General features: G+C 40.3%; 1 protein-coding gene and 1 long non-coding RNA gene across 3 annotated transcripts; one reads left to right on the top strand and one right to left on the bottom strand.

The window, feature by feature from the left end:
- Positions 1 to 2,854: 2,854 nt before the first annotated feature.
- blmh (bleomycin hydrolase) lies at positions 2,855 to 27,567 on the bottom strand. The gene is made up of 12 exons (XM_034603387.1): positions 27,413 to 27,567; positions 25,158 to 25,355; positions 22,458 to 22,567; positions 21,281 to 21,422; positions 20,853 to 20,941; positions 20,645 to 20,737; positions 12,350 to 12,505; positions 12,081 to 12,239; positions 11,925 to 11,992; positions 11,081 to 11,198; positions 10,745 to 10,811; positions 2,855 to 3,167 (listed from the first exon to the last, which is right to left on the bottom strand). Exons 1-12 carry the CDS (start codon positions 27,420 to 27,422, stop codon positions 3,019 to 3,021), a joined length of 1,359 nt encoding a protein of 452 aa, XP_034459278.1. The 5' UTR covers positions 27,423 to 27,567; the 3' UTR covers positions 2,855 to 3,018.
- LOC117772347 lies at positions 8,302 to 8,755 on the top strand. 2 transcript variants are annotated; one of them, XR_004615759.1, is made up of 3 exons: positions 8,302 to 8,389; positions 8,420 to 8,528; positions 8,617 to 8,755. It is a non-coding gene; the product is annotated as an uncharacterized LOC117772347 (long non-coding RNA). The 2 variants fall into 2 exon arrangements; XR_004615758.1 differs by lacking the exon at positions 8,617 to 8,755 and having other exon boundaries at positions 8,420 to 8,552.
- Positions 27,568 to 27,984: the final 417 nt, after the last annotated feature.

Below are 27,984 nucleotides of genomic sequence, written 5' to 3'. Positions count from 1 at the left end.
TGAAAAAACTACGTTTTACATGTACACACGCAGTGACAGATACAGCGCATTTCCTGTATGTGCTTCACAATAAAAGTATTCTTTGATCTGAAACAGGAAGTGTTTGTGTCGACGCTGACTTAACAGGCCACGAATAACACAACACAACACACAACACAAATTTGTAGCTAAAGCTTAACTACTCTCTAGCTTGGCGTTAGTTTCAATTTAGCTAAACCTTTTAATATAAACCAGTTTGGTGTTCACAGATAATTAAACATACAAAATATATTGCATTAAGAGAATATAACACAAACCTTAATATATCCACAGTTAAGCGTCAGTGATGAGTGTCATTTTATATTTCTTTAAACTAAGTGGACAAAATGACCGCTTTTCACCTGAGAAACCTAATTTCAAACAATACGTCATACACCTGTTATTAATTATCCTTGGAAAAACAATTATTTTTCATATATATATATATATGTATATATAACTATATATAATTACAGATACAAATATGTACATAACAGTAGGGGTGAGAGTTAACAGCGAGTTAATCAATTCATCAGTTAAAACTAAATATTAAACTTTGTATGTGAAACTAGTTGGTGTGAGAATTGTAGACACATAATGTATTTAAATAATGGTAGGAACAAGGTGTAAAATGTAAACATTTAATTTATATTTATAAAATAAAAATATTTATAGATGTAATCATTTTATGAATCATAGCAGCACCGTACTAATAATAATCCTATAATAATAAAAATAGTGAAATCTTGCATTCAATTTCTTATTAGATAGATATTATCAGCAATATGTTCGTAAATATTTATAGCAGATTTTTTTTCTACTGTTTTACCCGTGTGCCATCCAGGGTGGAGTAATAGAGAAGTGTAATCTTCAAAGACCGGAGTGGAAATAAGCACCTTCATGGTACACATGAGTAAACAAGAGGATGTTGATGCAGGTGTCTGCAGTACTGGCATCAGATCACTGTATTCTGTAAAGCAGCTAAAGACTGTGTGTCAAGTAAATGGGTAGAAATTTAAAAAATGTCATTATGAGAAGTTGTCAGGTATAACATATAATGGAAATATAAGTATCTTAAACTTTTTATACATTTGATTAATGTGTCTTTCTTAGCATGGGTAGACCATCTTTTCAACTGGCTTACAGTCACAGACTGTGGTCTGCGTGTCCTTGAAATACACATAATTATAAATTAACATGGAATATCACTTTATTTTCATTTGAATATCTTTACCCTGATGAGCCGAGGTGGGTAAGTGTGGATGGAGGTCAGAGTGGGCACTGGCCAGTCACATAACTTATACAGTAGATAAGCTCCAGGTTACACTTAGTGTATTTTATCTCACACCATATTCAATATTAACTATTTGAAAGCTCTCTGTTAATTGAGCCCCACTGGTGTCTACACACACAGATCGCACAATAAGTTTCTTTGCACTTTAATATTCAAAACCAGTAGTTTATGGGGAACGTTAAATGGTTTTGCAGCCTTTGCAGTGTAATAATCTTAGTATAAGTCTTTCCATCAATATTCACTTTTGAACTGACAGAACACCACCACAAAGGCAAAGGAGAAGCAGTTCAATACGGCTGAATCGCCTGTTCCCCTAAAACATATCGTGAAGCCAGCTAAAGATTTACAGTGAAGACCAAGCTTCTGTTAATTAAACCCAGAGACTTCTAGGAATAAATGTTGGCCTGTGATCTCTCAACTAACCAACAGTCAGCAGTTTAATCTCATAACACCATCTCTCTGCTGTGGCAAGTGCATGTTGTAAAACTTCTTACTTGTCACTATAACTCATGACTCAATATCTGGGTTATGTCTGAATCCCCTGAGAAGAGCGGCACAAGGCCATCTGTAACTATCTTGTACATGTGTGTGGGAGGAATATGGAGGCAAAGTCGAAGAGAGCTGGAGATAAAGGAAAAGAGTGTAAGTGCCAGGGGAGGAGGAGGCCATGAGGGGAGGAGTGAATACAGTGGGCCTAGCCTCTGCGTTTTCATGTTTTTAGGTTTATTTTAAAGCCAATTCTTCACTAACATCCTGAGCAGTGTGACAGCACAGATTGTATATCATAAAGTTATGCTGGACGCTTACACTGAAGAGAGCTAACTAATTCATTCAGCTGGCAGGCAGAGTGCTGGGAGGTCAGAGGTCAGACTTACCTTTGACAGGGGTCACTGAGAAATGACTGCTGACTGAGCGCAGCCAGCGGTTGCATGTTCACCTAGCACAGCTGTTGTGAAGAAATGAGTGAGTATGACTGTTTCCTGCTTTTAACATTCCTAGATACCCAATCAGGCGGGATACAGACAAAGGGTGTAATAACAAATATGTGCATATGTGTGCATGCACCCACACCACTCGTTCGTACACATGGACACCTATGCTGCTTTTCTGCTTGACCTTGTGTTGTTTGCAGAAAGAGGAAGTTACGGGAAGATTGTGCGTTACAGGGAATTGTGTAAGTGTTATTCTAAGACAAGTAAATCAAGGCTGTTTTGCCTGTGTCCAAGAGATTAGCATGGTGAACAAGATACGAGCACAAGCATAACACACGAATGTCAATCAAATCTGAAGAAATAACTGCAGCGCACGCAGGAGAACAAGTGAAATGAAACTGCTTTGTTGGCCGTCTTTTACATGTTTGTGAAGCCATCTTCAGTCAGAACTATAAAGAGTGTTTGTGATGCAATAAAACCACTCCACTTTTTTTTATGCAAATGTGCAGATTCAGTTCCTTACATTCATTTTAACATCCCAGATAACCAGACACAGAAATGTAAGCCTCCGCTCTCTGGAATAAATAAACACGAGACACAGGCAGTCCAGTAAAAAAAGAAAACAAAATCTTTATTATTTTGTCTCGAAGAAGAGGCTGTTTTGGAAGGAGGCGTCGGTGGGGTCTGGGGAATTTTGGAGAGGTAAAAGCAGCCAAGGAAATAGGGCGGAGTCAAACAGACCAGAGGTTGGGGCTAAAAACTGGATTTCTCTAGTTATGCCAGGGCTCCCATCGGGTCCCAGGCAGGAAGTACAATGGGTTCCTGTTGCATCACGTCCAGGACATCCGGGGGCAGGAACTTCTTGTCTACCACCACCTCGTAGACATACTCAGAATACCAATCGTCCGTCATGATCAGGTAACCTGAAGAGACAGACATCGTTTGTTAAAGTTTGATTAGATTCGTTTCCCCCTGACATGATGGCAGCTGAATAGAACATTAGGATTACAGTTTGGTGCCGGTGCAATCGTCATAGGTACATAAATCACAATTTCCTGCTTGGGACACATAACATAGCCAGCTTTTATGCTAATGTACCATGCTAGCTATCTTTTTAGAGCAGCCACTTTTTTCCCCCCCATTGTGAAGTCACTGCTTATATGTTTTCACACAAAAAAGGCCATAGTCTCTATGAATATTTGCATCTGGGATATTAACTGTTCACTGTTTGTGCTTTTACCTTAAACAGCCTACTTTGGATCAGAACTAGTCAATGTGTCTACAGAACATATAAAGAGGCATCCAATTGCTGAATGATCTAAAATGGACATGGGGACTAGCATTGTTACTCTCTCTGCCTAAGCAAAACCTTATCCAATGCATTGCCCAACCCTAACCTAACCACAATTAATATCTTATTTGGAACCAGGCTTTGTTCCCCATGAGGACTAACAGTCCTTACATTGGACCAGGAATGTCTATTCACACTGTTTTATTCATCACAGAAAAGAATGGTGCTTCTCGAAATCTTACATGCCATTTTTTTCCTCCAAAAATGAAAGTGCACCAAGCTTTAAATAGACCTTTCCTAAAATTAAAGGATTTGAGGAAAAAAGGGCAAAGTCTTTCAATAAACTGAAAGCCTGAACAACAACACTAGTTATATAAGAAGACATACATCAGGTCATTAATTAAACCAGATATAATTAGTCAATCCTTCACTGGAAGAGGAGGAGTAGGGAGTGACAAGAATGTCAATGCACGCTCGTTTAAATTGCCCTTTATCATTAAAGTCTATTGTTTCAACCGGCAGAAGGGTGGAGGACAAGAAGGACCACAGCCCCTCATAGTTCACACCCTGCACTTCAGTTCAGTACATTCAACACTCATGCTATCACATCTGCACGCCCACCCTGATAAAACTAAACAATGTCTATCTCACTGTGTGTGTGTGTGTGTGTGTGTGTGTGTGTGTGTGTGTGTGTGTGTGTGTGTGTGTGTGTGTGTGTGTGTGTGTGTGTGTGCGCAAGGTCAATGTGGCCAAATCTGGGTTGGTTATGAGACCTTGAACTTCCACTGACTGAAGACATGTTGGGACAACCTAATCTCTTGTTGGAAGAGGATATAGCCCCATGCTGAAATGATTAATTAAAATGAAAGATGTGTTTGTTTGTGCGCGCATGTGTGTGTGTGTGTGTGTGTGTGTGTGTGTGTGTGTGTGTCTGCTACGTAATTAACAAAGACTAAATGTTATGTGAAACCAGAGCAGCTCCCATCTCGAACCGACAGATATTCAAAGCGGGATGAGATCTGGAGAAGTTTGTTATGTCTCAGTCTGTAGAGCCAGATCACAGAGTGAATTCCACTATTCATTTTAACCCCTGTTGTGACATCGCGCTCAGTCTCGTCTTTTCCCCTAATCACGTGTTCAGAGTCGAGCGAACGAGAACATCTCTCCCACTGTCGAGCCGACTTATCAAAGACGTCAGGGCAACCGCAGGAGCATGCCGCAGTTCCAAACAATGTATTGGGGATGGCGTGTCAGTGTGTCTGTTGTGTACGAGTCTTCTTCCAAGTACGCAAATCTTAGGTGGCTCGCTGCCTGGTTCTCACTGTGGTGTCCATGTGTGTGGTGATGTGAGCTTCCTGGAACCCGCGTGTTGGGTGGCACGGTGTGTGTGTGTGTGTGTGAATTTTGGGTGTCATTATTTGCTTTTAGGGATAGGCTGACTGTCCTGTGTCAGAACAGATGGATGTAGTAATAGCTAGAAGCAGCCATCTTACTTTCCACTCATGGGAAAGTGGTCTCAGACTTTTAAAGCCAACTGTTTCAAGCTCTCTAAAAACAGGAGAACTGAACATGTCACTGTAAATGATTTAAGCTTGATGTAAGATGCAGGTGTGAAATCATTTTTGCAAACATAAAGTTTTAACGTTATCTGGTACAAAGAGCTGCACCGGAGCTGCAGTAAAAACATAGGAGGCTTTTTTTATTTAATAATGTGAGGTTGAAATGGAACTTTTAAATGTGCGGAAGGGACCAAACTGGTGTTTGGGTTCAAAATTATAATAGATTAGAAGCATAATCAAAAGATAATGAAACTTTTCTTCCTAAGAATCTGTTACGTCAACTACGACGGAAATCCTCCATTCAAATAAACAATATTGTCCTGTATTTATTTAATAATAATAATAATAGCTTGTATTTACATAGCGGCTTTCAAGAGACCCAAGGACGTTTTCCATGTGTCAGTGGGGACAAAACGCACCATATATAAGTTCTGCACTAAGAGTCTCTCAATCAAAATAATAACAAAAGACCTATAGTTTGATGATGTCGTGAAGCAGCGTGAGATCATGGGAGTTGCTGCCTTTACCACGATTTCCTGTACGAAAATAATGTGGGTCGCTTGGTTCCTCTGTACGTTTGCGCTTTACTGGAGGAGCTTCGGCAACAGAATGCACAGCAAATGCTAATGAATAATATGGATCCATTAAGGGAGACCAATACAAATCAGTGAAAGGCAAGCTTCTCGCTAGCCAGTTAGCCAGCTTCTCTCTAAATGTCGACTCTCGTTCAGAGCTCAATCTAGGATGATGTCCCATTAAATAAAAAATACGAGCCTCAAACATGTGTCCAGAGCTGTGTAAAAGTATGAGTTTTGAAGTGAGTGGAGTCATAACAGCAGCTGTGTGAGGGCTAAAAGACGGAGAGACCAGAAAGTTAAACCTCTCATGAGAGACTCTTTCAAGCTTAGGAGAAATATTAAAAGGCCTGAAGGGAGACGTTAAGCCAAAACTTATAAACACACTCCACTCTCTCCCTCTTCTCCTCGACTCTTACCACTATTCTTCCAATTTCTCCTTTGTGATCTTTCCAAAATCATCTTCACATCTACTTGAACTTCATTCTTTCATGCTGTTTTCTACCTGCGCTACATCTTCATTTTTGTTTCATCTCTCTCCTTTCTCACGTAAGCTCTCGCTCTCCTTTTCTATGCTGGTGTCTCTATTCCCCGTCAGCTTTTTTCAAAAAAACAAAGCCCCTGGATTTCCAAGAGGACTCCACTTCTCGAACTTTTGTTCTCAATAACTTTATTAATTTGGCTGTGGACTGGCTGGGGGCCCCGGCCTTCCCCATCTGCTGGTGTTTATGGAATAAGATATGCGTGAAACACATTTGATTTGACTGAGGGGTTTTCACATGTTTTCCCAACAGCCACTTCGGTTTGTGGGTTCAAGCAAATATTGTGAGAATGTGTGTGTCTCACTTGTGTGTGTATATGCTGCACTGTGTATGTGTGCGTTGCCAGATGATGCATGACTGACCTGAAATACTCTCCTATAATTTGCAGTGGAATGTCGGGAGCAGAGATAGAGAGAAGAGGCAGAGAGGGTCAGTGGAAGATTAGAAACAGAGATGAAAAGGACAGAGAGAATAACAACAGCCGACAGTGAAGTCTGCGGAAGCTGTGTGGACAACCTGCTGGGCTGGGGGGCATCATAAAGACAAACCAACCCTACTTACTTAATGACAAATGTTTTACCCCTGATGCATCAAAATGAATTACTGGAATTGGTGGTTTAAATAAAATAAACAAAAAAATGAACTCAATAAGCTGCCCAATAAAAATAGTTCAAAAGTCTGGCAAATAGGGATTTTAGGCCAATACTAATATTTGGGAGTAAAAAAAGTAATTAAAAAACCTTGAGTACATATCTGCTTTATATTAAAAATTATTCCTAAGAAGTCACTATCAAACCTCTATGACAAAGAAATGTAATTGAGGCTTGTTATTTAAAGTTTAACTATAAACCTTATCATAAATAACTATAAATAGAAAAAACTATTGCAACCGAATCTTTATGTAAGAACATTACGTTTTATTCCACATAAACAAATAAGTAATCTTTTCTGCATTGTTACCTCCGCTAAGGACCATACATTTGTTTCTTTGTCCATTCTCTCTGTCCCCCTTCCACACAGGCCAAAAAAGCTTTTAAAATGTTTTTTTAAATCCATCCTACTGTATGGCTTCCCACAAAACCTGAAAGGGTGGCACATGGGCCAAGAAAGGACCCATTCAAATTTAACGCTGATCCGGACCAAGGGGTGGATCCAGAATAGTTCTTTCTCCCCACTTTCTTTGACATTGCAGGATAGGGTGTTCTTTCACATTTTACTGATTTCCAGGGAATCATGCAAGGGGGCTGATATCTATGAGTATGTGCTATGTGGTTTGGTTTGGTTTGGTTTGATTGAATTTAAGGGGACTGTTGGGCCCTGGCGCAGGTATACGCTTTCTCATAATGGCGCATATATCAGCAACAATTAATGCAGATGCTGAGTTAGTCTGTCAAACACTCATATCTGCAGGCTCTTGTTTCTGGTCATAATAAGCCATCTCTACAGAGTATATTATTTTAGTCTAAAGGCCAAAGTAAAGTTTCAGTGGTGAAAATAATTTATTCCAACTACATTTTTGTAATTAGTAGATTTACTTGAGGGGGGTGAAATAAATCTAGTCAAATCTAATGATGCCTTGATCATCAACGAGCTGTCATTACAGTGCTCACCTCAGAGGGAGCGGATCGCTGGAGACATGGAGGGGAACTATTATTCCTTCTTAGCGGTGTTATCCAATTTCATTTATTTCCCTATTCCCATTTCATTGTTTACAGACAATTGAGAATTCAATGGAACTAAAAATCCAACATACTGCGGTTGTATGTCTCCGCCAACCATTACAGTTTCTGTCTACATATTTCTTTATGATTGTTTTTTCCAAATTCATATAAGGTCACTGTGACCTTTGAACTTTCATCACTGAAATCTAATCACTTCATCTTTGAGTCCAAGTCACAACTAATCAAAACTTGACGGAATTCCTTCAAGCAGTCTTTAGATATCACATTCAAGAGGCCAAAAGCATGTTTTTTGAGGTCACCATGACCATGACCTTTGACCACCGTAATCTAATCAGTTAATCAGTGAGTTCAAGAGAACATGTGTGCCAAATATGAAATAATTCCCTTGAGGTGCACCCAAGATAGGGCTGTGCAATTAATCGAATTTTGATTGTGATTTCGATTTTTGGGTCAAACGATCTCCAAACTAATATAATCGAGTTGAAACGATTTATTTGTCATTTTTCGTTGTACAGTAGGCCTAGAGATTTTCTGAAAGAGACGCGCATGCGCAATTCAGTTCTTCCCCCAAAGCATTCAACGCGGCCCTGCTGACTGGCACTCACTCTCAAGCAGCTGTAAAGTGAAGGAGGCGAGTTGTGTGTGTGGTGACCGGCAGTATTTAAAAAACAGCGCGAGTGGAAAATGGCAGAGGGAGGGCAGCCCCGTTTGATCGACAAAAAGGGTAGAAAAAGTTCTCTTGTATGGGAACACTTCGGATTCGAAGAATCCGACGAGGAGCAGCACCACACAATGTGCAAGATTTGCTACAAGGTGATATCTGCGCCACTTGGCAACACAACAAATCTATTCAACCATCTGAAACTAAAGCACTAAGTCACTCACGACGAATTAATAAAGAAACAAAAAGACAACGCCACAACCCCCACGACATCAACGCAGAGACAGACATCGATCTCAGCCACACTGTATAATGCGACTCCTTATCCGCGCCATTCTCAAGCGCGCAGCCGCCTGGCTGTTCACACCGGACCCGCATTTCTCTGCGCCGGTCAGCCCGCGATTCTCCGCTTGTTGTTGTATGTAACCCGTTCAATGTCGGGGTTCGGGGGTAAATGATGATGGTCCTCATAGCTATCCCCCACCCCTCTCTGTCTGTCTGCTTGTGTGCTTGTAGTGGGGGGGCAGATGAGGACATTTAATAATGAGGAAAATCTGGGAAATTTCAAAGTTCTCAGTTACAAAGTGTTTTTTTGGAGAGAAATACTGAATAAATGCATCATGTTTTCAAACTCAAAAGTAATCGTTTGAATAATCGTGATTTCAATATTGTCCAAAATAATCGTGATTATGATTTTTTCCATAATCGAGCAGCCCTAACCCAAGATATTACATTCATAAGGCAAAATATGTGTTTTGAGAGGTCACATTCACCTTGACCTTTGACCACCTAACTCTAATCAGCGCATCCATGAGTCAAAGTTAACTGTTCCAGATGTAATGAAATTCCCTACTGGCAGAATATCATATTCACAGGAACGTGAGGTCACTGTGACCTTTAGGCACCAATCTAATCGGATCATCTTTGAGTCCAAGTGAATGTTTGTACCAAATTGGAAGACATTCTCTAGAGCTGGCCTTAAGATATAAAGTTCAAGGAAAACACAACATACTTTGTGAGGCCACTGTGACCTTAACGTTTGGCTAACAAAAACAAATCCAAGTCCAAGTGAATGTTTGTGCCAAATGCGAAAGGATCCCCTCAAGGCATTCCGGCGATATTGGGTTCACAAGGCCATTTTGCTTTGTGAGGTCACGTGACCTTGACCTTTGGTCCTTCGACCACCAAAATTAATCATTTCATCTTTCAGTCTAAGTGAATGTTTGCACCAAATTTGAAGATATTCCCTCAAGCTGATCTTAAGATATCACGTAAACATACTTTGTGAGGCCACTGTGACCTTGACCTTTGACATAATCTAATCAGTTCATCCTTGAGCCCAGGTGAATGTTTGTAGTTAGGTTGAAGAAGTTCCCTCAAGGCATTCTTGAGATATCCCGTTCACAGGAATGGGATGGACATACGTTGTACGTACATACGAACAACCTGAAAACATAATGGCCCCACTCACTGGCTGTTGCCTACGCATAAAAATCCAACATTTGAATAAACTAGAAAAATAAACAAGAAATATGTTTCATTAGCAACCAAGTTAACAGCCAAGCTTGCAAGCTTGCTAACAGTTGGCAAGATTGTTAGCTTGCCATTTTCTGCTCTTTATAAAAACTTTTGAACTAAACTATATATACACTACAAAGAGTACTTAGACCAAAATGCAGACCTGGGTTAAGTATAACGCACAGTACAGAGAAAATATAAAAAGCTATGGTACGGAAACTGACTGGTGTTAGCATTTACTGACTACAATGGTTCACCCAGCTTATTCTATAACTCTGTTTATGCAACAGGATACAGAAGCTTCGAGCTTGAAAACACACACAAGTCTGACAGTCGTTGTGAAACAGGACACAAGCAATTAAAAGTTCATAAAGCGGCATCACAGGGAAACCTTTTTCTAATCCTGCTCATAATTCAATAAGGACAAACAGGAAGACGATGGGTTGCCCTGAGACACACTACAGTGTGAGAAAGATGTAAAAGACAGATAGAGACGCAGGCGACCTTGTTGCAAGGGTATGTACAGTAAAGTGGTCTCAGACTTCAGGGCCACACTTAATGAGATTTTAGAGCCAGAACCATGAAAGATCTTTTTCCAAATTTTAGGACAACAGTCAGTGTCACATAAGGTTAAAATACACTTTGCTGTGTTGCAGTGTTATGATGCTTTACCTTTATTCCCACGATCATCTCCCCAGGAGTTTTCCACCCTCCACTTCTCGTAGCCTTCTTTCCCATCCTGAGAGAGAGAGAGAGAGAGAGAGAGAGAGAGAGAGAGAGAGAGCGAGAGAGAGAGAGAAATGGAGACAGGTAATGGAGAGATAAGTGTGAGAAGCAGAGAAAAGAAGAAAGAAAGGTTCCTGACAGCTAGGGTTACTTACAAGAGGGGAAATTGACAGCAACATGAAAAACTACCGCCGATTACAGCAGCGTAAACATGTAGCAAGGCTCCTGTGTGAGTAGCGTACTGAACAGACACACCTGTACTGTATGTTTGTGTGAGTGTACCTTGTCTGTGACAGCAGTGAGGATCATTGCATGGGTCATGAGAGAGTCTCCATATATGAGTCGCTCTGCCTTCGAAAGGTTCTTCACTGAAACTCCAAACACAAGCTCGTGGTTGAACCTAGATAGACACAGATATGCACAACATTAACACATTACATCACATTCTCAAACTCTGACCTGTCCTAAATAAATACTGATCACAAAAAGAGAAAAGACAAAGACTTCACTATTTTAATAATTTTCCCAATAATCCTAAAACATGACTCAATCTTATTTTTGGTCAGTGCAGGGGTAGAGGTGTGATGACCATAAAAAAGTCCAAAGCACTGCCTTCCCAAGCCCATAATAAAAGAAAAATCACCTTTTCATTCCCGTCTTTAACATGCTAAGCTTCATTCCAAGTATAATCTTCTGGCATAAGAAAAGATCTGTCTGACAGATGAGCTCCAACAGAGATGTTACCAGACATTAGGCACCAAGGTGGTTTGGTTCAGTGGGCAAATTTAAGCCTGGTGCATGCACCTCTGATACATGTGCAGCTGCACCCAAAGAGCAGAGATAAGCAACGCTTTCGAATTCTGTTTCGGCCAGGGTCTCACCGCACCGCACCTCACCTTTAGCCCAATTTCAGCTGGGATTGGCTCCAGCCCCCTGCGACCCTTAAACTATAAGGGAGGGATCGATGGATGAATGGATCGATCGATGGAAGGATGGAGGGATGAAACCAATGATGCTATACCACAACTCATCATCAACACTATTGTAAGGGATTTTTCTTCCCATAGGAATCAAAACCTTGCAGTCACATATCATACACTGGTAATCTTTATATCTTTATACTCACACATTCATGTCGTTAATGCCCAGCTTGCCGTGAAAATGTTTTCCAACGTCACACCCAAACCATACAGCCTGGGAGAAAAAACAGTAGCCATGTTAAAAATGTATGAAGTTTCAACGCTTAAAATCACACACGTCACATACAGTTTTTCCAACTGACCTCTCCCTCCTTGATGGACTCTGCCGCTGCCTTTTTAAGCAGCTGAATGGGCTGGTTGTTGTACAGAGTGCAACGGCCGCCAACCATGTTACCCAGGAACTCCACACTGTACAGCTTTCCAAAAGGGTTCTGGGGTCGAGGGTCATTTATTAGGCAGACCTGAGGACAGGGAGAGACAAACAGAACGCAGAATGAGTACAAGTTAGAAACTGAGGTTCTACGCATTACTGCCTAACAGTGTTTTAGTGCCAATCATAAGGCCCACTTACTTTGTCCTGAATGTTGTATAGGGGTTTGACATGCTCCCTGTAAAACTCCTGGGGGGTGAGGGGTCCCATGCGATGGAAGTTCTTGTCCTTGTCCCGGTACTCCCAACAGATGGTCTCAGGAGGGCTGCCTAGACAAACGCTAGCCACCCGGAACACCTGCAGCGCAACACAAAGTTTAACATCGACTTCACAAAACTGTACTCAAACTTCACAAATCTGGGTTTTATGCCAAACGTGTCGCTCATTTATAACCATCTATATAATATGATAGACTCTACAGTAAAAAAGAGAAACACGATGAGTGAGTAGTCACATTTGTTCTTCCTCATCTTAATAAAGGTTGCTGGAAAAGTTTGATAGTTTAATTTTAAGTAAATATTTCTAATGTGCAGTCTCCATGTTCCTGCATATACTCATCCATCAGTGCTTGGGCGTCTCAACTTTCCCCTATTTTTCCTCTCAACATTGATTCCCTTCCCTCCATCTTTTTCCACATGCATCCATTTCCCCATTTGCACCCCACACCCTTGCTCCCTCCCTCTGCATACGTCTTCCTGTGGCGCTGAAGTTCACAATGAGTTCCTGTGGGCTAAACTGGGTTGTTTGGACTGGGCCATCTGTCAATCTGGCCCTTCTAAACTCCGATATAGTTATCTCAGGAATTTCCCCCTTTTTGCTTGTCATCTCGCCCATCCTCTGTCCTCATCTCCCGGGATTGAGCAGTTGCTTTTCCTCTCAAATATGATTTATAAAAGGGAAGAGAAATTAAGGTGGAGTGCAGTTCATTGTTAGTTTCAGACCAAAAAAAGGTAAGATTAGATAGTTGTCTTTCATCCTGAAAAATATGATTCTGGGAATCCGCCTCTTAACCAATTTTGAGTTTCCTGATGAGATACATTAGGGAAATACAATCCTCCCATGTGGATGAAATTGTCAGAGTCAGCAGTGGGCATTGAATCAAATCTCAGTTAGCCAATTTAGTTCAATTACAACACTGTTGTCTGCCAACTGGAAAAGTGCATAGAAAAGTCTTAACAAGTCTTAAGATGCAAAGCATGTGCTCTGGGAAGGAGTGATAGAAATGTGCTGGAGGTTAAAAGCTGTTTGCAGCGACAATTGGAAAATTAGGATGACTTAAATGAAATTGAAAGCTCACTAAAATACACAAGTAGGTTCAGTTATACAAAACACTTCCGTGTGAGAAATACTGCCAGAGATATGGCAGATTTACATTTGATAGTATAGCAGAGTGAGTCTTTTTGTAGCTACACGGTGAACAGATGGTCTTATCCTCAATAGTCTTCATCTCCTATTCCTCCATGCAGCTATATCGAAAATCAAGCTGCAGGCAAAGTTTATATTATGTTCACTCTAATGTCCATAAACAGAAAATGATATATTTAGCCTTATTAATACTAACAAATAATTAGTAGCACTAAATAATACAAAGTGTTTAGGTTATGGACCCAGGCTTATGCAGGTATTTTTGACCATGCCTGGAGAAGTATTTTCCCATGTTTTGTCAACACGTTATATACCTCTGCATTAAGATGACATTATTGCTTTAAGAACCGGAGCCCACTGAGGCCACTATTCTACTCACCAACACACCCGGGAACATTCTCACGTGGAGACAAATGCACCGAAATACATAAATTCAGGCCTGGCTTACGCAAACAAACAATCCTTTCTTCATTACACAAATGCTTAAAAGTCACAAGAGAGCAGACATACACAAAAATATACACATGAGCAGAGTCAACAAAGGCATCTTTTCAACTCTGCGCTCCTAATTTTACCACTCTGTTTAGACTGCCCTGAGTGCGAGACGACATGCCAAGGTATCCATCCCCTGGTCTGGTCTATGTTTGCCCAGATGCCCTCAGCATCTGAGCCCCGTCCCCTTTTCTCTTCATTCCTCATTTCTGTCGCTTTCTTCCAATAACAACCCTGCCCTGGTAACTTTATACCTTTCCACTGACTATACCATTCTTCTTTCAGATGTCCCGATGCATTCTGAGAGCATACCCATTCCAATATCCTGGTTCAGCTGCATGCTCACTCATCCTCCCTGGGCAAGGTACATTAAGTAGGTGCGAGGGGAAGGCTGGACTGACAGAGAGATCCCCGTCAGAGGATAAAGAGTACAATGACATCAGAGCAGGATCAATATTGAAACACCTGCTTCCTCAGTGACAGATATACATGAGTGACAAGGTAGAGGGAAAAGGTGAGAGAGGTAGAGAGAAGATGAAGATGGAAGGGGACTAAAATGAATAAAAACAGTAATTTACTGCAAGTGTCTCACCAAAGCACAGTTCACAGACTGAACTGTTTTTGTCTGATTAAATTGGGTAAATGTATACCAGTGTGATATTTCTTGCCAATTTATAAAGGTACACCTAGATACAACTAATGGAATATACTGCAATAACTCCTCCTTTATATGGATTATAATGTTCAGTTTTTATTGGATGTTATTTGAAAAAAAGTGTGGCACAAGTGTAAAATGTTAATGTTAATATTCTGCCCATCTAATTTATAACCCAGTACAGTTCATCTGTGGTAAATAAAAGGAAAGACACAAAGATTTCTATATAACGGTTTCAGAGCTAACAGGCATATCAGAGATAAGATCGAGTGCAGAGACATGACTGCATTGAGGCGCAGGTATGAGGAGGCTTCAACAAAACAAAATAGGTCCTTCTCCTCCCATGGCTCAGCCTACCTGAGCCATGGGAGGAGAAGGACCTTGGTAAGAGAGGTGATCAATAGCCTAATGGTTACTCTGTACCCATGTGGAAATGATAAAAATTTGAAAGACAAATAAAAAGCACCTTAAGGACTCTTACACTGTGAGAAACAAGATTATCTGGTCTAATGATACCATGAGCTGTTTGGCCTCAGTTCTAAGTGTCATGTCTGCAGGAAAACAGGTACCACCCCTCACCATCACAAAGGTGAAGCACAGTGGTCGCAGCATCATGTTGTCGGCGTGTTTTTAAGTACCCGGGAGAGGTTGGGCAAAGTTAAGGTAAAGCTGAATGAAGCCATGTACAAAGATATCCTTTAGGAAAACCTGTTCCACAGCACTCAGGACCGCAGATTGGGGAGACGGTTCACCTTATAACAGCACAATGACCATGGGCACAGTTGAGAGAACCCTTGAGTGGTTTAAGGACAACTGTGTCAGTGACTTTGAGTGTCCCAGCCAGAGCCCCAACTTGAACCTAATCGAACATCTGTGGAGAAAATTGAAAATGGCCCTTCACCGTCAGTCCCCATTCAACCTGACAGTGCTTGAGAGGATCTCAAAAGAAGAATGGCAGAAAATCCCCAAATCCAGGTCTGCAAAGCTTATTGTGATCATACCCAACAAGGCTTGAGGCTATAATCACTGTCCACTGAGTACTGAGGCTCCAAGACCTTATGTTAATTCAATATTTCAGTTTTTAAATTTCTAATGCATTTGAAAAGAAAATTAATTTATTTTATCAACAAGCTGCCAAATAATAAATGTACTAATGTGAAGGAGTCTACATCCACTTTATCAAATGAATTAGATGATGTGCCCACTTTTTCAGTCTATATTTAATTTGATTAAATTCTAATTCAATATTCAATTACTCCTTTCACAAAGCAATGGGAGTGTCAGAAATGTAATGCTGAATACTGATGTTTACTTGGCATTCTGTAATTTTCTTCTTAGAAAACACGGATCATTTTACTGCAAACCCTCAGGGTAGACTTCAAGTTCTTCAACCAAAGGTTTCACTAGCAAAATGTGACTTCACCCATGTTAAGATAATACCTTCAAAGGCCATCTCATTCACATCTTAATACTCTAAACATCTGAGCTGTCAACAGGCTTCAGGATGCAGCTATTTTAACTGATTCAGATGCAATTTGTTAAAAGTCAATATTTTCTCTTACTCATTAGTCTCTAGTCAAACGTCAACCCGTCTCACTGCAGTGACATGGAGACTTGGTGCATCTTGCTGTAAACAATTACTAAAACTATTGGGATAAATCACACCCAATGTTTGATAGCATCTGTGCTCCAGTGTTGACCGGTTGGCATTCCTCTGAATGTTTGCATATTTTTTAAAACACCTGGAGTTTGAACTGAGACTAACACATATAGAAAGCAGATCAAGACAATGGCAACACACTTCAATATATCTGCACGTATTGGCAACCTTGAGCAAGGAAGTTCAACTTTGTCCTCCTGCAGCGGCCACTTGTTCTGTTCCGACCTGGCTGGTAGCTGCGTGTCTTTCCCATTCTCTCTCCCCATGCTCATAACAATGAATTGCTATGAAAAAGACGAAGCTAAATGACTTTCATCTGTCAGTACAAATTTTAACACTTCTTAAATAATAAGAAGACAATGTTAAAAGCCTTTCAAGACATAATTAGGATGTGAATCTCACCCAGGTGGTGACAAATTGAGGAAAACATACACAACACTGCTGCACTGCTAGTTGATACAACTATTGTCTAGAAGCTGGAACTTTTGAGCATAAGCAAATGACACCATGCAAACAGTTTGGATAAAAATGAGCGAGGTTTTGATTAAACTTCCATGTTTTGTAAACATGCAACACATATGGTCACTGTTAAATTCTAACAATGGTGCAAAGAAATTCATTGAGTGGACAACTGGCAGGACTATCCAGTCAGTCCCTGACAATGACACATACCCAGGAACCCACCCACATAGAACAACCGATCAACCGAGCCAATAGCCAGTGGTGCCTCTGAGCTGCAGAGAGAAGCAAAAGTCCTCTGCGGGTTGATGGCTGTGTCATAAATTAGACTTGTCCGAAGAGTCACACTCTGTGTGTTCAGAGCCAAGACCAGAGCCGCACATGGTGTTTCTGATTCCATGACGTAATGGAGCACGGAGGACTTACAGTTGTGTCGTGAGGGATACCATCTGTGCGTGTTTCATTGGTGTAAAGCACTGCGTCTTCATGTATAGTTCCCAGCGAATGTAACTTATTTGTGCGCGTGTGTGAGTTGTCCAGCTTGTCTGTGTCAGTGATAGTAGAGGAGCAGCGACACACAACAGACACAGCATGAAAGAGAAAGACTGACTTTGAAAGTTGAACTGATCTTCCCTGCCTCAATAATGCAGTGTATGGATACCGTCATCCTAAAACAGCATCTATGAAGGTAAACTGTACTGAACTGATTTGCTCATTCTTGCTGCAGGTGTAGTTTCAATGGTTTGAACCTATATTGAGAAGACACACGTGACGCGTTTGATTTTAATGAATGTGCCTGAATAGGAATAGATTCTTGACATGCAAAGGGGTTCAGTGAAATCACACGCACCCCAGGTACAGTAAGTGGAAGGAGAGACGTTGACCTTGCTTGCCTGTCATGGCAGTGTGTGCGGGGCTGGCGTGATGAAGACCAGAGCTCAATCACAGCCACCACGAAGGGAGAGTGGACAGCGTCACCTCCACACACACTAAAGTAGGACTGACACAACACATGTGCGCACACATAGATGCAGATGCACGTGAACAAGTAGAGGAAACACTAGTTTCCTACTTGTGAGAGTCCAAGAAAACCAACTACGTAAGCCTATAAACACACATGGACAGCATGACGGCATGTACATAAACAGAGTTTTGGACAAAAGTACATGTACACATGGACTGCAGCAAAGTGGTCCGAACAAACAGCTCCTACAAGTACTCTACTACACAAAACTAATACCTCAATACTAATACAGACTTTAATAACAGGTTTATCACATCACTTCTAATTTACAGAGTTAACATGTATAACGGTGTTGTTGAAGTTAGAGGCAACTCAAACAATCAGTCAGGGTGTAATTAAACGCTAATGTAATTAAACACTGATTCTGGCACTTATCATTTCAATAATTCTATTGATTATTTGTTGTTCAAGACACTGTGATTGCACTGTACTACAATGTGTCTCGTCGTTCCAAGTGCAGTCTGTTTAATTAAGTGCAAATATGGCGCTTCCTGCAGAGGAAATCGAAACTTGTGTACTGGTTATATGAAAGGAATTATCGGCATAAAACCAATATATGATCTTTATTTCAATTTAATTTTTTGTATATTTCAAATTACAGATAATCTGAAACACATGAGTATGAGACCTGAAATGCAAGTGGATGTTATGTTTTAAAATAGATTAAATAAATAAATACAATAATGTGTGACAACTCTTTCATAACTGGATTGATAACAGGGTTAAAATAGTTAAAATAATAGGATACATTGTATTTATGATTTAAATAGCTGGGATTTAACACAATAATAATGAATCTGAAGTCAATTAACATTAAAGAATCAACTTGTTGTAGTGAGGTAGGCGTCCCATTATGAATGATGGTGATCACATTGATGCCGATCAAATGCGTTTGCAACAGTATCCTTGAACATATTGGCTCTTTGTGCAGGTCGTACATTTGACATGACTGAATCCTCCATTACCACCGGCCATGACGGAGCGATGTTTCACAAAACAAACCACTTCCAGGTGGACAAACAAACACCCTCCACCCCCGCCCACCCTGTCATGCAGTACAGCGGGAGCCGTCTTGTGCTGTTGCACAACATATGTTTGTGTGTGCACAGGTTTGTGTGAGTTTGTGCTGTAATAGCTGGGCAGCCACAGGGGCCACTGTGAGATACAGGCGACTGTTTAAACAAGCAACCAGCCAGCAGCACAATACAACCAAACAGCTGACAACAAAGGCTGCTTAACCAGGTCCCTGAACTGGATGCAATCATCTCAATAGGAGGCTGATTGACTGACTGGTCGTCTTACTCACACACTCACACGAAGCAGGAATTAAGGCTCTTATGAATACACACCTACACATTGTCCAAACCATAATGGCAGACACGTAATACCATGTATTATAAAAGTGTTTGTTGACACCTACATGTTTACCTTCATTGTAAGAGTGGATTAGGTCGTGTTTTTGTTTTGGAGCTGATTTTTCTTTACTGCACAGCGTCAGTGTGAGACTGCTCCATAAACAAGATCACTATCTTTAAACTTTGTTGTATCTGGGGCAGTTATTGTGTGCAGGTGATTTTTATTTGTTGCTTTTACACAAACTCTGCAGTCCAGAAGTGACATGTGCACAGTACAGAGTCAGCTAAACATTGTCAACAGGGTGTGCCATACGACTGTCATTGAAGAAGAAAAAAGAGGAAAAACAACAAGACGAGTGAATTGATAGAGGTAGATGGGTATTTAGAAGGGTCTGTTGGAGTCTTTAATTATTTATAAGAAAGTCAGCATTGTTGTTGTCAACTTGCTAGAAAGTCTTTAAAAGATTGAAAATGTAAGTTCTTGTTATGTGTCTGCCATCTGTTCCATTAATTGAAAACTGTCACTGATGAAAAATAATACAAAAATAAATAAGACTATTTGGGTTTTAAATTTTTTGTTATTTTATTTAGATAAAACTGCATAAGTGAATCTTGAACTCAGTCTAATGCTAAACCTTTATGGGTATCTTTTCTGACTGGACATTAAATATTGTCTGATGGCGCCCTCTTCTGGTTAAAATGAAACAATGTCACTGAGCTAAAAACAAGGGTGTAAGCTACAAATCACTTATTTAATGATATATATATAATCACGATATTTAATCGATACTACGTACATACGCTTATCTGTGTGTCTTGAAAACATGAATCATCCATCATCACATTGTATAACAAGCATGATTGTAGCTATGAAATCACAGTAAATAACCTAAGAACCAATATTCCTCTGTGTATTTCTGTTTGCATTTTTATTGAAGTGAATACATGAAAAAGAGGCTAAAAACTTCATAACACCTGTCTTCAAAGTAGAGAGACTCTGCTAAGTGTTTTTTTGGTTACCTATCTCTGAAACAAATGAGTTTAATTCCTCTTGTTCTAATGTTTGTTTTTAACCAGTAAGAAATCTGACAATATAGCCATTATCTTTCAATCGTAATAAAGTACAAAAGATAGATACATCTCTCGTCCTCAATATTAGAGTCCTCCAGTGATTCCTTAATTTGTCAATGAAGCTTGCACTGTAGTAGCAGTTGCAGGGTTGTGTTGGATCAAATTTCAGCACTGCAAACTCTGCAGTCTCTGAACCTCTGGAATGTACTACTTACTACTTATCATACAGGAGCTAAAGTAAGTCCCTTGTCCGTCCAGTCAAACAGAGATTTAGTTAGGGTTCCTCAAATGGTTCCTTTTTTGGAAATGCTTGATATAAAATATTATTAAGGAAATGTTTCTGTGTGTGTCTCACCTCCTCTATCATGGTGTCCATAGCCTCAGACAATTCAGCTTTAGTCGCATCACTTGCCACCAAGTTCCTCAGTCGTAGACAGTATTCTCTCAGCTGCAACACACAGTGAGACAAAAACAATAAATATTTATTGGAGATTACACAACTTACCAATTTGTGAATTTCGATTGAATTTGCAAAAACAAGAGTGAAAATGTCTTGCAGGCACCTTCTGATTGAGGATATCGTTCATTCTGCGTGAGGCCTCTGAGCTGTGTGACTCTGGAAAGCATTTCTTTGGAATAACGCCATACTTTTCTGAAGACAGTAGAGAGTAAACAAGAGTTTTAGCCCAGTCAACTAACTTTAATGTTCCACCACTGTTTTCTTCTGTTTGATGATTTACATATTTAGTGTAAGTGCAGTTCATTTTCCTAATACAGGATTCAAGATCTTTACTGTCATCTTACTCAGATACAATGAAGAGAGTCTTCTCTCTCCAAGATATATACAGGTGTAAAAATATAGAGATAATGTAGTGTGAAAACAACAATAGTAACAGCATCAGCAGTAACTAAATACTTTTGTAACTGCACAAGTCAGTAATTCAGTAAATTCAAACAAACTTTGTATTTATGTATCATGATGAGAACTAACCAATGAGGTTGACCAGCATGTCCCACTGGCCTCCATCATTGGTTGGATTGGCGAGAAGGAACTGAACCAGACGTCCGTCCACTGGCTCCTTCCTTTGTGCCGTCTCCACGCAGGCTTGGAGGAAGTAGTAGCAACGCTCAATCTGTAGAAAAGGGAACAAACAAAAGCATGCGACGTGGCAGGTAAATAAAGAGAGAAAACCCTGGGATGGGCTTTTATCATTGATGTTACAGTATGTGGTACAGACTTCTAGTCAGAAACCTGACAGCTGTGACTTCAGCTTTAAAAGCAATTAGAGGTAGCATTTAGAGACAGACTTGCAACTCTACACCAGAGTAGAGCAGGGTATTCTTAGAGTTCCACATCTACTGCTTCCTTATTTAGTATTATTTTTTACAGCTAGTGTTACCCTTGTGTCTGGCACAAAGACAAGTAGTATTCATGGTGCCACCACTATTCTTCTGAACACGTGCAAGAAAACGCCACGATGCCAGAGAGAGAGAGTGAACGAGGTGTCACTGTGAAGTTGGCCTGGGAAAAACAGTGACCACAACAAACAAAAGAGGGTTTTAGCTGGACAATGACTGTATAGTGAGTAGAACGCTGCATAGTAACAGCAGTGACAGGGCACAGGCGTGTACACACACACACACACGCGGTGTCCTGACTGCATAACAACAAAAACATCCATTTGCTAGAATATTACAAAACTCATAACTGAAATCTGGAAATAAAGCTGATAAAGACAAGAAAGAAACACTCAATAGCCGATAGCTGAGCCAATAATTCAATGGCAGATGATATGGGCTAAAATGAGCCTTTCACAGATGTTTAAATATCAGCGTTTATGGATGCCATTATGACATTTTTAAAGAATAAACAGTGCAGAAAAGATGTGGATTTATGTTTATATTTTAAATTAAAAAATTTGTTTTTCTTAATTCAAGTTTTATACGTAATTTGGTATCATTTGTGCTTGCTTTTTATTAAAATTATCAAGCCTCAATTACATTTATTTGTTTGATAATGACATCATATCCCCTTTTTTTGAATATATGTCCTGGCCTAAATATACATTTGGTATCACCATTTGCCCCCAAATTCCATATAAGTGAGGCTTTACATTACCAAACATACATTTCACATGACAACAAAACACAAAGTGTTTCGGTCTTACCTTGTCCCAGAAAAAGAGATAGGACTGACTGAACTCAAACTCCTCTATGTTAAACTTCTTCATGAAGGGAAGTCGCATGACATTGAGGCACGAGAAGATCCAACATCTCCCTGAGTGATGAAAAGAAAACCACATGCATGTTAGTCAGGATTTTTATACACGTGTGTACCAATGTCGACTGTGGTCACAAGTACAATAGAATATTTTTGGACTCACAAGCTAAACCTGCAAAGCTAGAGTGACTTGTTCATTAGGTCTATCATTGAACAAAAGACTGGGTTGAACCTGCCTAAGGATTTTTAGAGCTGAAACTGATTTGCTGGTTTAATAATCCCTGTTTAATAATAATGTAGGCAGATGTCCTCCAACACATGCTGCAAGTTTTTAGATTGATGCAGAGGTTTAATGGACATATTTGGAGAAGCCAAAATGTCTCTGTTGTATGATTTCAAACTATGCTGGAATAAGAGGAAACCAACAGCTTTTCTTGATGGAGGATATTTAGTTTAGATGATCAGTTTCAGACCTACATACTGCTTTGAAATTATGTGAACATGGGTTGCTTTTTTATATGCATCCATATCAGTTTTTTGACAAATCTTGTTTATTTTTGAGACAACCCTTTTTATCCTACACGAAATCCCCCAACACTGTTGACATGAGGCACATAGCGAAATCAGTTTTCAGCAACTTAATGACAAAAATGATTCATGTGGAACTGAAAGTGTGTCAGAGCACACCAACATTTACAGGAATGTACAGTAAATGGGAAAGTTGTGTCAGACTTTTGGACACCAGTGTTTTTTCATAAGTATATTTAATGAAATGCATTTTAAAAAAGGTCCAGTGTGTAAGGTTTAGGTGAAAGGGATCTATTGGCAGAAATTAAATATAAAATAATCCTTCTGATGTTTTCACTAGTGTGTTTCATCTAAATTATACAAATTTTCTTTACTCTAGAATTAGCCCTTTATTGTTAAAACGAGATAGGACTGACTGAACTCAAACTCCTCTATGTTAAACTTCTTCATGAAGGGAAGTCGCATGACATTGAGGCACGAGAAGATCCAACATCTCCCTGAGTGATGAAAAGAAAACCACATGCATGTTAGTCAGGATTTTTATACACGTGTGTACCAATGTCGACTGTGGTCACAAGTACAATAGAATATTTTTGGACTCACAAGCTAAACCTGCAAAGCTAGAGTGACTTGTTCATTAGGTCTATCATTGAACAAAAGACTGGGTTGAACCTGCCTAAGGATTTTTAGAGCTGAAACTGATTTGCTGGTTTAATAATCCCTGTTTAATAATAATGTAGGCAGATGTCCTCCAACACATGCTGCAAGTTTTTAGATTGATGCAGAGGTTTAATGGACATATTTGGAGAAGCCAAAATGTCTCTGTTGTATGATTTCAAACTATGCTGGAATAAGAGGAAACCAACAGCTTTTCTTGATGGAGGATATTTAGTTTAGATGATCAGTTTCAGACCTACATACTGCTTTGAAATTATGTGAACATGGGTTGCTTTTTTATATGCATCCATATCAGTTTTTTGACAAATCTTGTTTATTTTTGAGACAACCCTTTTTATCCTACACGAAATCCCCCAACACTGTTGACATGAGGCACATAGCGAAATCAGTTTTCAGCAACTTAATGACAAAAATGATTCATGTGGAACTGAAAGTGTGTCAGAGCACACCAACATTTACAGGAATGTACAGTAAATGGGAAAGTTGTGTCAGACTTTTGGACACCAGTGTTTTTTCATAAGTATATTTAATGAAATGCATTTTAAAAAAAGGTCCAGTGTGTAAGGTTTAGGTGAAAGGGATCTATTGGCAGAAATTAAATATAAAATAATCCTTCTGATGTTTTCACTAGTGTGTTTCATCTAAATTATACAAATTTTCTTTACTCTAGAATTAGCCCTTTATTGTTAAAACTTTATATTTACATCTGGAGCAGGTCCTCTCTATGGAGGCTGCCATGTTTTTTACAGTAGCCCAGACTGGACAAACTAAACACCTTTGGAGTTTGTATGACAACTGAAGGCTACCACAGGTTCTCTTTAATGTTTGGAAAGGGAGGGTGAGGTGAGGGGTGTTCAGCTGCAACATGAAACTTCACCTCTAGATGTCACTAAATACTACAGACTGAACCTTTAGGTTACAAAACAGAGGCTACAAGTTTTGATATTTAATGACATTGATGATTGTTCGGTCAAAATCTGTCCGAAAATTACTTGTGCAACAACCATTCTGCCAATGTAACTGGTTACCATCATTTCAAAAGTGAAAGCATTTGTATCCTTCGTTTGTGATGTATTTTGCGATGAGGAAATACTTAAGATGTCAATTCAGAACCATTTATGTCAGTTCCAAAGTGTAATAAATAACATCTGTTTGTGATCTCTAATAATCTGTGAGGACCTGTTTGTCATGGAGGACTAAAAGACTAAATCCTAGTTCATTCAAGCTGCGCACGACAGCTGCAGACACTGGATATATAGTTCTTATCATACATCACGCATATACCCTCTGATGACTAAATTTAGATTACTCTGAACCAGAGCGCCTCCAATAGAATGCATGAAGTATAAACCAGCATAAGACATCACTCACTGTCAAACATATCTTTTATTCCTGTGGAAGTTACGCTACATCCTGAATGTTTCTGTACACTTTGTCCTACCTGAGTTTTTCTGGTTGGTGATGGGCTTGCCCTCTGTGGGGATAGAGTGCTGGAAGATGTGCACAGTATCCTGGACAGTCTGCCGGTGCAGACAAACCTCCAATGGGTCAATGCACGTCGACACATTCTGGGCCAACAGGTAGCGTGGCTCCGCCCGCAGCCGTTTAAGGAAGGTCGCTAGCTTCTCCTGACTCAGACCTGAGGGAGAAAGAAGGAAGGATTAGGGATTTGGCTGGGTACAATGAAGTACAAACAAATGAAGAGGTGAAAAGCAGAATGAATGTTGAAGGAGAGGAGGCAAAGCAAGCGCCAATAAAGTTAACATGTAATAGGAAGATGTTCACAGATGGACAGTCTACAACTTGGAGGAGCAATTTCCTAGTACTGCCCCAATTCCCATGACACATCTGTGCACTTTAGGCATACACACTTCCCACTTAAGATCTGATTTATGAGCAGTCACATGCTCAGAATAAGTTACAATAATGCATGGAAAACACCAGATCAATAGTCATAAACTTAGAGCTCATCCTTTATTGAATACAACTGTCTGCTGCATCATTTCTTTCCACCATCCATACAGAGATTATAGTGGAGAACAGTATAGTGAGGATATTAAACACAATTAGGATTTTAGTTGAGGGGCCGACTTGGAAAAGGGAGGCACAGCCGAAGCAAACAATGAAGAAATCAAGAGTGCTTTCCAGTAGTACTATAAGTGGCGTGAGAGAGCTGAGGGCTGGCATCACTCATCTGGTTCCATCTGTGTGAGGAACAAACTGGAAAGCTCGTCTAGTCCCATTGGTAGAGAAGACGGAGTTGTACACACACACACACACACTTTTGACAGAATCAAACTGACATTGGTGTGTGGTTTGTAATTCCATCAAATAACAGTGCAAAGCAATTAAACATTGAGAGGGACATTGCCTAGTCATGCATGCGCCCTAGAGTTCGACCCCTCTCTCAGCTGCATTCTGTTATTTTCCATTGACACAAAGCTGAAATGCACCGACCCCCACAGTGTCAAACTTCATTAACTGTCATACTCTAATTATCAGGGGGGAAAATAGCAAAAGAAGGCCTAAGGCAGTGAATATTATGAGAACAGGCCTGCACGACGTCCTGTGATGAATCCTTTGACACTGATGAGAATGGAAAGATAATCGGAAGACAGATAAGGGGAAATCTGTGCAATGTGAACGCTCTGTTTGTAGCAGGGTAATGGCAGATTGCTGTAAACTAACTTTAAATTATGGAAACACAAGAAAAGAAGCGCCTGTGTTGTAGAACAGATACAAGAACAGCTGAGAGGTCAGTCAGTTAGTTGTCCTGACACGTTTTCCAACCAGTGAGAGCATGAATGGCAAGGACGTACATCACACACACACAGTGGTTTGCAATGGGAGAAGGGGCAAAGCACAAGCAGCCGGGGTGACTTGCACATTTAAACATCACTAGTTACACAACTGGCTTCATTTTAGCTAAGCAAAAAAATAATGCCCATCACTGGTCCATGTGCAAATGGCTGGACAACAGCTGACAGTGAAGGCTCAGCAGACATCAGACACAGAAGCTGACAAACCCACACAACCCCCGAGAGAATAATGACACCATCAAGGTCCTTATTGTTTCGATTCAGATGGTAAAAACATGGAGGAAATACATGACGTGTAGGGGAGAACAATTCATTAACTAAATCTGTGCCTGCCTAACAAATCGCGTTATGAAACGCCAGATTCCCTCCAGTGAAAGTGAAAGAAAGACACTCTCAGTCTTGGCTTGCTAAAGGTGAACTTTGACAGCATTAAAAGAGAGGCGCAACCTTGAAGACATTGTGCCCTTTCTTAAAAGTGTGTCCCCTCATGAAAACACCACTTCAATGAATCGCCGGCACTTTAAATACTTTGACAGCTTCTGCCACTTCCAACTCTAGCCCTGACTAAGCTAGCTGCACATGCTAACACTTCCAGTTCCTGGAGCTGACACTAGCTTTTACCCAGCGGGTTCAGGCGTGTTAGCTGCCCGGCTGTCGGCACCTTGCTGACACTCTGCGGGGGTGGACTGGGCTGACTGAGCTGAGGAAACATCGGCGGAGTCATGCTAGCAGACTGGCGTGCTAACGCGGTGCGTGCTAGCTTAGCCAGTTAGCTCCCTCAGCTGTCATCATCCGGCTGTCAAATACACACTGCGCTCCGGCTGCCGGCGACACGGAGCCCCGGCACCGACACGGGGGAGAGCAGCACCCGACCTACCAGTTGCCATGTTCCCGAGGAGCTTGAGGAGCGTTGTGTGATTTCCTGAAAAGTCGCCGGCTCTTTGTTTATCTCATTCACCGACAGTCAGTCAGTGTGATTGCAGGGTGCGCTCGTTTATGGACTCGCGGTCCGGTCTTTGACGTGGCGGCAGGGCGGAGTTTAGCATTTATTTATATCGCCAACTACCCACACCGAGTTTATGCTTTTATATATGGTCTATGCATGAAATCCACCCCGCACGAGTCCTTACCATAGACTGTTTATAAATAGCTCCTGAGCCCAGAGAGAGACACGTAGAGCCAGTGGCGATCCTAGATTCTAATTTTCACTTAGGTACATTTTACAAAAAAATTAAAACAAAGAACATTAGAACCTTCTAATTATCAAAAAGTAAATATAATGATCTCTAACTTAGAGCTGCACCATGACACTTTTATTCTTGAAATAAAACTAAGATTATTATCTTATTTCAACCACATCAGCGTCTATCTAAGAAGGTCAAGGTAAACTTTATTATCTCAGTTAAAACACAGAGGCACAACATACATGCACACACATTCATATACACC

The sequence above is a fragment of the Hippoglossus hippoglossus genome, chromosome 13 (assembly GCF_009819705.1).
Source record: "Hippoglossus hippoglossus isolate fHipHip1 chromosome 13, fHipHip1.pri, whole genome shotgun sequence".
Classification (NCBI taxonomy): Eukaryota; Metazoa; Chordata; class Actinopteri; order Pleuronectiformes; family Pleuronectidae; genus Hippoglossus; species Hippoglossus hippoglossus.
This window is presented reverse-complemented; position numbering and strand designations above follow the sequence as displayed.